This window comes from Pimephales promelas, chromosome 15 (assembly GCF_988280905.1).
Source record: "Pimephales promelas chromosome 15, fPimPro1.hap1.1, whole genome shotgun sequence".
Classification (NCBI taxonomy): domain Eukaryota; kingdom Metazoa; phylum Chordata; class Actinopteri; order Cypriniformes; family Leuciscidae; genus Pimephales; species Pimephales promelas.
This window is the reverse complement of record NC_142783.1, coordinates 22,417,442-22,427,554: the sequence shown is the minus strand read 5'-3', so window position 1 is coordinate 22,427,554 and position 10,113 is coordinate 22,417,442. Positions and strand designations below refer to the sequence as shown.

The 10,113-nt window shown below is 38.4% G+C and overlaps 1 protein-coding gene across 1 annotated transcript; it reads left to right on the top strand.

The window, feature by feature from the left end:
- The first annotated feature begins 273 nt into the window (after positions 1-273).
- ppp1cb (protein phosphatase 1, catalytic subunit, beta isozyme) lies at positions 274-8,117 on the top strand. The gene is made up of 8 exons (XM_039694028.2): positions 274-390; positions 4,419-4,550; positions 5,066-5,296; positions 6,674-6,778; positions 6,903-6,974; positions 7,097-7,248; positions 7,383-7,517; positions 7,740-8,117. Exons 1-8 carry the CDS (start codon positions 318-320, stop codon positions 7,842-7,844), a joined length of 1,005 nt encoding a protein of 334 aa, XP_039549962.1. The 5' UTR covers positions 274-317; the 3' UTR covers positions 7,845-8,117.
- Positions 8,118-10,113: the final 1,996 nt, after the last annotated feature.

Here is a 10,113-nt window from a genome sequence, read left to right as displayed (position 1 = left end):
AATCACGTTTATATGGCTAAAGAAACGCACTCTTGTGAGAATCAAGCTCGATAAATTGACTACAAAATATAAATAAATGCCAAGTGTAATCCTACTCTGATAAAAAAATCCACCTGAAAGGGAAACCAAACACAAATAGCAAGACGGTGAACAATAGAAAATACCCTTAACGATTAAATTGCTTTCAACAGGTCAAAAGTTTGCCTTCAAGCGATTAAATATTCATGAAAAGGTCATTAATATTGACGTAACTGCTTGTAACCAAGTGGATGACGTCATTGTGACCACCACCTAGCGGCCGTTACTGGAAGCGCTGCATGCAGAACTCGGCTCTGAAGATGGCGGAGGGGGAATTAAACGTCGACAGTCTCATTTCTCGTCTTCTTGAAGGTAAGATTTTTGAAAGCGAATGCATTTTAACGTTGACACAAACATACCCGGCAATCATGTATGTGTCGTAATCTGTTTTTCTGTTGGTGAATAGAGAATTGTACGCGTAAAGAGAGCGTAGCTTCGCGTCTCGGCGCCCTGTTTACAAACACGGCTGTGGCCCCGGGGTTTGGTTAGCCTTTTTACCAGTGCTGGGAGTTTTAGATTAGATCTAACATTGCCTATATCTAGCGAAGCAGGAACGAGACGTGAGGGCCTACACATCAGTTGTTCAAGGAAACCGAGTAGCTAAATGAAAGAGAGGGCAGGACGATGCAGTGTCCGTTGCGTCGTTGACTTCAGGCGAATGTAGCCGACGTAATTCTGATTTCTCCATTCGACTCAACTCCCACTATATTTAGTAGCCTATACGACGTTACTTCTCCTAACCTACTGTTAATTCATGTTATACATGTTTTTTCTAAAACCCTATTTTTAACGTTACGCTGTTTTGTAGTAATATTATACTGAATCGTTTTAATATTGGTAACTTACATTGCATGTAACGTTACTTTGTTGTAACGTTACATCGTTACGCTATTCCCTTAGTAACATCGCACTGATTTTTCTCTCAATAACGTTAAATTCAGTTCTTGTTTTTATATTGCATTTTCCTCAGAGGAATACAATGAATCCTCTTCATAATCAAACAATAAATATTCTCTTCATAGTATTGCACTTGTATTCTTTGAATAAGGTTACACTGCATGAATTTGTATTCTGTAAAGCGTTACAGTGTAACAAGAACGTTATGAGGAGAATACAAAGTATTGTCACTATTGGGAAATGCAGTGCAACAATATTAACAGAATACAATACATGCTATGAAGAGAATATTTATTGTTTGATTATGAAGAGGATTTGAAGAGTTCAGATGCAAAAGCCTTTAAGTGCCATTTGAAATTTTCTTCTAGAATGATTATTTTTATCAAGCTTGTATATTTAAGTTCAGTGATTTCACTTAATGGCAATGATAATTACCTATTAATTGTTATTTAAGTGAAATTACTGAACTTAAATATACAAGTTTGATAAAAATCATCATTACAGAAGAAGATTTCAAATGGCATTTAGAGGCTTTTGCATCTGAACTCTTCATTTATTGTTTTCCTATGTGGAAAATAACTTAATCCTCTTCATAATGAAACACTATTCTTTTCATAAGGTTACACTATACTATTATGTTTCATTTTATTCCAGCTCATCTCATTTGAATGAGCAGGTGGAGCAGTACCCCACCACAATATATAAACTGAATCAATATAATAAAGCATAAATATTTTCAGCATTATGCAACAAATATTTTTTTTTATTTTTCTAGACTATTTTAAATAGTTAAAGGGTTAGTTCACCCCAAATTTTAACCGTTCATTTACTCGCCCTCATGTCATTCCAAACCCGTAAGATTTTGTTCATCTTCGGAACACAAATGAAGAAATTTTTTATGAAATCTGAATGATTTCGGTCCCTCCATTGACAGCTATGCAACTAAAATGTTTACGGTTCAAAAGTTCATAAAGAGATGATAAAATTAATTCATATGAATTGAGTGGTTTAGATACGCTTAACAGAATGAATTTAGGCTTTTATTCACATATAAACATTCATCAGATTTACAATCTATTTATAGACTTTTTGAGGCATCAAAGTGGTAGTTGTGTAGCTGACACAGATACATAATTCACTCAGGTTTAATTAAAATATCTACATTTGTGTTCTGATGATGAACAACATGAGGGTGACTAATTGATGACAGAGTTTTCATTTTTAGGCGAACTATCCCTTAAGTTAGCAGGATATTAAAATGAGACCTTTTTACAATACCTTCGTAAATTAGTGTGTGTCATGGCTTTTGGAACCATTTATTATCCAGTATTACTATACTGGTACATTTTTATTTTTCTCTCTACTGATAGAGAGATTTGTGAATAGTAGTAGAGAGACCAATGTTTCTGTCTCAGGGAATTCGGTAGGATCTACCATGTGGTATTTCTGTCCATCTCAGTGACTTTTGTTGCTACACAAACTTCTGCTTTTCAGTTACTTTTGATCAAAGAAAGCACCACGGATTATTGCGCCACCCTGATAACCGAAATGGCTCGTGCCTGTCCATCTGTCCCAACAGCCTCCTGCTGACCCTCACTCAGCAATGCCATCTGTGTGATTCTCTGTGACCCTAACGTCCCACTTCTCGGTTTCTCACACTTCGATTTTCATCGTCTCACATTCACATCTCTGTATGTTTCTCTGATGTACCATCTGTGTCTCTCGATCACACTCCTCGATCTGTGAAGATCAAGCTGTCTGCTGACGTGCCCACTGTGGTGTCAGAGAGGACCGTCTAATGGCTGCCCATCAGGACTTGGATAATCTTGTGAATTGCTGTAAAATGCTGTAGTGGGAAAGTGAATCAGTTTAGTTTGTCTGTGTCATTTCGTTCTTATGTATTATGTAAGATGACCCTAACGTGATGAACAAGGAGTCAGAGCGAGGAATTAGTTTCTAGAAATAATTCCTCACAAATTGTAGTCGATTGCCACTTGGAACAAGTTGTTTCTAGCCAGTTCCTAATCTAGCTCAGAGTCAGACTGTTCTGGACTGTGGCTTGTCAAACACACACACTCACATGCACACAATCAGATTTTCCTTATGTTTAGTCATGCTGCAATAACAGGGACATTTCATCAGCTCATAGACTTTTACACACTTCGATCTGTATAAATGGCACCGTGCTTGCAATCTCATAAAGTGCTCTGCACAGTAGTTGGGGTTACATTATTCTTTTCAAAGAGTCTCCAACATGTCTGGTTTGTGTGGGATATTGTGAGGGTGGATGGCCTGAAGACTAAAATGGTTAGTGCTATTATATGACCATAATCATGGCTTTAAGAAAAGAGCACAATTTTTCCTTCTCTGTGTCATATACTGTCTTTTGAGCTATTGTACTTTTCCTCCCCATACACGCTTTTCTTATCTGTCGTTCTTCCCGTCTCAGAGTGAATTATTATAGCTAGTAAGTTCTCACTTATTGTTTCTCTCCATTAAATGAAGTTCTTGGACAAACTGCTCTGCAAAATGGTTATTTAACAGTAAGACAGTCTCGACTGTCAAGGCGGGAACATTCCTGCTGAATTCCAGACACTCTCAAGATTCCCACTCACATAAACAGCAACATTCACTGAAAGCAGGACTTATGTCGGCAGGACATGACATGAAAATGTTTATTTATTATGATATATACACTACTGTTTCGTATGTTCGGTAAGATTTTCAGTGGATTACACAGTGCACTTTGGGTATTCTCTAGTCGTTGAGTGTACATCGGTTGGATTATTGTGGTCCATTGTGGGATTGAATGTGTGCACACGATCAAGTTCACTATGGTTTTGGACACCACTACAATTTGCTGTCCCTTCAAGTAGACCCCTATTTGGGTGTATAGGGGGTAGCCCAAGAATTTTTTGACTATTGACAAAGTCCACTTTGCAGCCTGTTGTGGCCCACTTTGATTGGAAGAGGCCTGTCTGACAAATATGTGAAGTTGACAAATATCTGAAATAGTTACTACCATAATCCGGTGTGAATTCTTTAAAAATTATTCAAATAACTACTTTTAAGTATTTTTTCCCAGTCATAAGACAGAGAACATTCAAAGATTTGATGTTGTGAACCAAAAGTTGGCAAATCCAGTGGCTAGTTCTTCCTCAAAGCACTCATGCAGCACTTTATAAATATGCCTTTGTTTCTAAGCATACATTTTATTTAGCCTACTTATTTTTATTTTTTTTAAATCAAAGACAATCAATTTGTCAGATTTAGAGTGTCTATTTATGTGTGCATTATGCTTCAGACTGTATGGTATTTGGGCCAATTTGTGATGAGTGATTTGAAAATCACACGTTTTGACCCAGGTATTGAGGCCACAGTAAAGTTGTCACACTTAAGGATAAGCAAACAATGTTAACTAATGTTGATGTCAACTGTTCCAGTGCGAGGATGCCGTCCGGGGAAGATCGTTCAGATGACGGAAGCAGAAGTTCGAGGACTCTGCATTAAATCTCGAGAGATCTTCCTCAGCCAGCCCATCCTGCTGGAGTTGGAGGCTCCACTTAAAATCTGTGGTAGGTTAGATACTCTCCTTCTCCAGAGCGGAGAACATTTCTGCTGTTTTAATTACATTCCTTCCACTCTATCTCTCAAGGTTTTTAAAGCATGTGTGTAAGTAGAGCAGGATATAAATACAAATGTAATGAGGATAGGTTTGAGGTCATTTCTCCTCTCTCTGTGGCACACCTGAGACCCGTGTGTGTGTGTGTGTCATTAACCTGAATTTGGGTGATAAGATTTTTAGGCCTTTTCTTTTCTTTAAGCCTAATTTAACAAAGTCCAAAAAATATATGTGATGTCAATCACATTCATAATCTCTCTCTCTCTCTCTCTCTCTCTCTCTCTCTCTCTCTCTCTCTCTCTCTCTCTCTCTCTCTCTCTCTCTCTCTCTCTCTCTCTCTCTCTCTCTCTCTCTCTCTCTCTCTCTGTCTCTCTCTCTCTCTCTCTCTCTCTCTCTCTCTCTCTCTCTCTCTCTCTCTCTCTCTCTCTCTCTCTCTGTCTCTGTCTCTGTCTCTGTCTTTGTCTCTAGGTGACATCCATGGGCAGTACACAGATCTGTTGAGGTTGTTTGAATATGGCGGTTTTCCACCAGAGGCAAACTATCTCTTCCTGGGTGATTATGTGGACCGAGGGAAACAGTCTTTGGAAACCATCTGCCTCCTACTGGCCTATAAGATCAAATACCCTGAAAATTTCTTCCTTCTGAGAGGAAATCACGAGTGCGCCTCCATCAACCGTATCTATGGCTTCTACGATGAGTGTGAGTATCTGACCACATATGCATATCAGTCCCTCCAGAAAAACACGATTATGCGATCGCATGATTTACTGCATAATCAGCCAAAGTCCGCATATTTATGCAGGGGCCGCAAGTTTTAAAATACGACGCACTTTCGCCTCATAAATATCTGAATTATATGCAAAATATGCGGGCTTGCATGGTTTCATAATCCTCGCATAATCCCCCCAGAAAGTTGAAAAATTTTGCGTTTGCTTTTTTAAAATATTTTATTTATACATTTTTATTCGATGCACATGCAACGACGGGCCGCACTAACATTAAACTTTTATGTCAAGTAGGGGGCCACTAAATATTGGGCCGTGAGATTGGGACTACTGGTTTAGACCATTGTGTGGTCTGATGAACTGATTAAGTTCTTTCTATACAGCTCAGCCTGACTTTCATCCGTGCTGACTGTTATATTGTGTTAAAGGGATACTCCACTTTTTTTGGAAATAGGCTCATTTTACATCTCCCCCAGAGTTAAACTGATGAGTTTTACCGTTATTGAATCCATTCAGCTGATCTCCAGTTCTGGCGGTACCACTTTTAGCATAGCTTAGCATACATCATTGAAGTGGACAAGACTATTAGCATTTCTCAAAAAAAATGACCAAAGTGTTTCGATATTTTTCCTATTTAAAACTTGACTCTTCTGTAGATCATGCACCAACGTAAAATGTAAAGTTGTGATTTCAGTTCTCCAGCCTGACTGTCTTTACTATTATGTGTTCTCCAGCCACTTGCCCATGGGACTATGCGTGGATAACTTCAGCACACACGACGGCCTTTTACATTGGGTTCCCATAGTGTAAGCTAGCTTAAGCAACACGAGAGTACTCTCGTAAGAGAACGACACTCGGTTACTAATGTAACCTCGGTTCTCTCTAGAAGAGGGAACGAGTATTGCGTAACCCTTCCGTGCTAGTGCTGGGTTCTGATTCGCTGAAAAGATGAAAACTGAAGAACACCTTATCTGGACTCTGCTTATATAGGGATAAGCCACACCTATTATGGCGCCCGTGACCTCATTGGTGCTTGGTGCAGCATTTGTCACAGAGTGACCAATAGGCGCATGAGCTGCCTTGCCTAGCTCTGCTCTGTGCAACAATGCATTTTACATATAGGAAAAATGAAAGGAAAACATTTTTTGGCTTCAGTATTCTCGAGAAAACTGATTTTATAAACGCATCAAATATTAACACACACCCACACCAGACAATCTGAAATCTTATTATTGATTTTCTCACCCACTGAAGAAACTTTCAGGTCAAGTATAATGCTATAATAATGCTATTGTTAATAATGCTATTGCATAATGCTATTGTTATGAATGTGTACCTTTGTCTGTTGCAGGCAAGCGCAGGTTCAACATAAAACTCTGGAAGACGTTCACAGACTGCTTCAACTGCCTCCCAATTGCTGCCATCATAGATGAGAAGATTTTCTGTTGCCATGGAGGTGAGAATAAGTTAACAAATGATGGATAGCTCTATAGAAGTGAATCTTGGTAAAAATATTAATGCGTGCTCTTTGTGACACTTTTTCTGTCTGACATTTTGTCTCTTATCTGCCCATGTTCTAGGTCTCTCTCCTGATCTGCAGTCAATGGAGCAGATACGTCGGATTATGCGACCAACTGACGTCCCAGATACAGGTGCGTGTGTGTATGTGCATGAACCAAAATTACTTGTTTTAGACTGATAAATTACTAATGTCTGTGATAAATATTCTATAGAGACATATGAGAGACATATTCTCTGTCTTTTGGTCTTGCAGGGTTGCTGTGTGATTTGCTGTGGTCGGACCCAGATAAGGATGTTCAGGGATGGGGGGAGAATGATCGTGGCGTTTCATTCACTTTCGGTGCCGATGTAGTCAGCAAATTCCTGAACCGCCACGATCTAGATCTAATCTGTAGGGCACATCAGGTACCAATTCATTCCAACCAATCGGTATCCACTATCCATGTGGTAACTTTGAATAATTGTGGTTGTGGTGGCTTATGACTTCTATATGTAGGTTGTGTTTGTAGTTAGTGCAATAAGTGTGTCGTGTTTTGCAGGTTGTTGAAGATGGTTATGAGTTCTTTGCAAAGCGTCAGCTGGTCACTCTGTTCTCAGCGCCAAACTACTGCGGGGAGTTTGACAATGCTGGTGGAATGATGAGTGTGGATGAGTCACTCATGTGCTCTTTTCAGGTGTGTCATCACCCACACACACATTTTAAAAAACACAGTTTAGCATGTTTTTTAAGTCATTTGGATCACGAGAACACAGGAAGTATCTTCGTAAACCATTGTTATGTTGTAATATCCGTGTCATTATACACATTTGTGTCCTCATAAACCATATTTACAAGAACACACACATGCATCGTGTACACACAATGCACTCACACACTCTTTTTTACACCCTCTCAGATCCTGAAGCCTTCAGAAAAGAAGGCAAAGTATCAGTACGGTGGGGTCAACTCAGGGCGACCTGTGACCCCGCCCCGTACGGCCCAAGCCCCCAAGAAGAGGTGAGCGGCTTGCCACCCAGTACAACTCCCTCCATCCCCCCACCGTCAGCAAACTACCCCTATCTGGGGTAGCTTTACTTTCCCAAATCTCCTCTAAAATCTCACTTCTCGCCCTGCCAAACCTCTTTCTCTTTTCTTAATATTTGTGTACAGACATTTTGCTGTGACCAGTCAAAATCTCTTTTCATTTGCTCTGCTTGTTTGTTTATTGGTATTTTAATAACATAAATAATAATAATAACACTGCTGTGGGAAGAAACTGCTCTACTAAGAGGAACCCAGAGCAAAACACACTCATTCTCTTACGCAAAGATCTCAGTAGTGTCCTGATATATAAGCATTTTATTAAACTTTACTTTAGTACTCTTTGATTATTAAACATTGAACATTATTGGTTGTGTATTTCGCTACACTCTGAAGTTTCAAGACCAGAGGCTTTCATACACACACTGACACTTAACTCTGTCAGGGGGCTTGATCACAGGTCAGCAGACACAATCCATTGTCGATAATTTAGGTCAGCATGGACAAAGCTGGAAAAGGGATTTTAACTCGGATATCGTGACACGGCTGCATTTACAAATGGCATTGCATGTTCTGTTTTCTTAATACCTCTGGGATTTACAGCGAAACTCTATAGACCTCTGTTTAACTTGCTGTTTTTATGTCTTACGATAGTAATAATTGAGGAGAAAAGCATCACGGCATAACACTTCTTTGCATGACCCATGTACACGTCAGTAATAACCTGCCTGAAGCAATGTGATCCACCAACCATTTTCTCATTGGATAACAAGACAGCTGACACAAATAGAGCCCCGAGGTGAAAAATATTGGATTCAATATTACAGATTAGCACTTGTTTGAAGTTCCCTAACATCATTTAGAAGGTTAAATCTGATTCTATTGGATTTGTTTAACAATTTATTACCTAAAAAAGTAGCACATGTGTGACTAAACAATGCCTTTCTGTGAGGGTTGCATTTCCTCGCATTGATATTTACCTGTCATAATTCTTTTTTTAATGTTTTTATTTCTGTGTTGCTGTTTACTTCTCCTTAATTTATTTTCAAATGTTTGGAAAGCTATCTAGGTGTTCTAAAAGCAGTTCATGAGTTTTGTATAAGTGGGCTTCAAACTTAATAAATGGAAGAAAACTCTTTTTGCTGCTGCTGTGTTTTTGTCCCTTAGCAACCAAATAAATACCAGGCTAAATAATTAAAGTCGTGCAGACCATGGTTCTGGATGCTATTCAACTGATTTTTTCCAAGTGTTTCATTAAAATAAGCAGCTCTGTAACTCGCCGATGTTGAAAAATGTGGACAAGGACAATCTGTGGTTTGTTGTCATGGCTACACTATCCCTGCAGGGTCAGGCTCTATTTTGATGCAGCCAAAAGCAGACCGTGAGCTGAAATTGTTTTCAGTTGATTGAAGTAGCGTCTGAAATTTCACAAGATTGATTTGTTTAATGACCTGAATAAATGTATTTAATCTTTCAAATCACAGTCCTACCTCTGCTGCTATTTTTGCATATAAAACTGTTCCACTTAATTAATCTGGGCACTATGTTTTAAATGTATCCAATTGGTGGTTTCCAAATGGGAGATCAGTCAGTTGACCAATCAGATTTTACAGACTAGGAAAAATACTATTTCACTGACTTTGAATTGAGGAAGTAAGCACTATGCTGGTTTGCGGTTCAGATTTGAGTGCAAGGATTAAGGAAGTAATGGTAACACTTTACAATAAGGTTCGTTAGTTAATATTAGTTAACTACATTAGTTAATATGAACTAGTAATGAATAGCACATATACAGCATTTGTTAATCTTTGTTAATGTTATTTTCAACATTTACTAATACTTGATTAAAATCTTGCTAACATTAATTAATGCACCGTGAACTAACATGAACAAACGATGAACAGCTGTATTTTCATGAACTAACATTAACAAAGATGAACAAATGCAGTAACAAATGTATTGCTCATGGTTAGTGCATGTTAGTGAATACATTAACTAATGTTAACTAATGAACCTTATTGTAAAGTGTTACCGAAGTAATATTAAAATGAAATTCATTTTTAAACTTTGAAGGTTATAGATCTACTATTGGTCATACTACCATTGCTGCGATTAAGAATTTTACCTGTATTTCCAAAGAGATTTCTTGTAATATTGTGATTTGTGCTGTTATCACTATACACTCACCTAAAGGACTATTAGGAACACCTGTTCAATTTGTCATTAATGCAATTATTTAATCAACCAAT

Bases quoted from the DNA above. Each gene is read 5' to 3' on its own strand.
- ppp1cb (XM_039694028.2), top strand. From the start codon at position 318: ATGCAGAACTCGGCTCTGAAGATGGCGGAGGGGGAATTAAACGTCGAC. The intron at 6,975-7,096 runs GTGCGTGTGTGT...TTGGTCTTGCAG, and splicing joins AACTGACGTCCCAGATACAG to GGTTGCTGTGTGATTTGCTG. The intron at 7,518-7,739 runs GTGTGTCATCAC...ACACCCTCTCAG, and splicing joins CACTCATGTGCTCTTTTCAG to ATCCTGAAGCCTTCAGAAAA.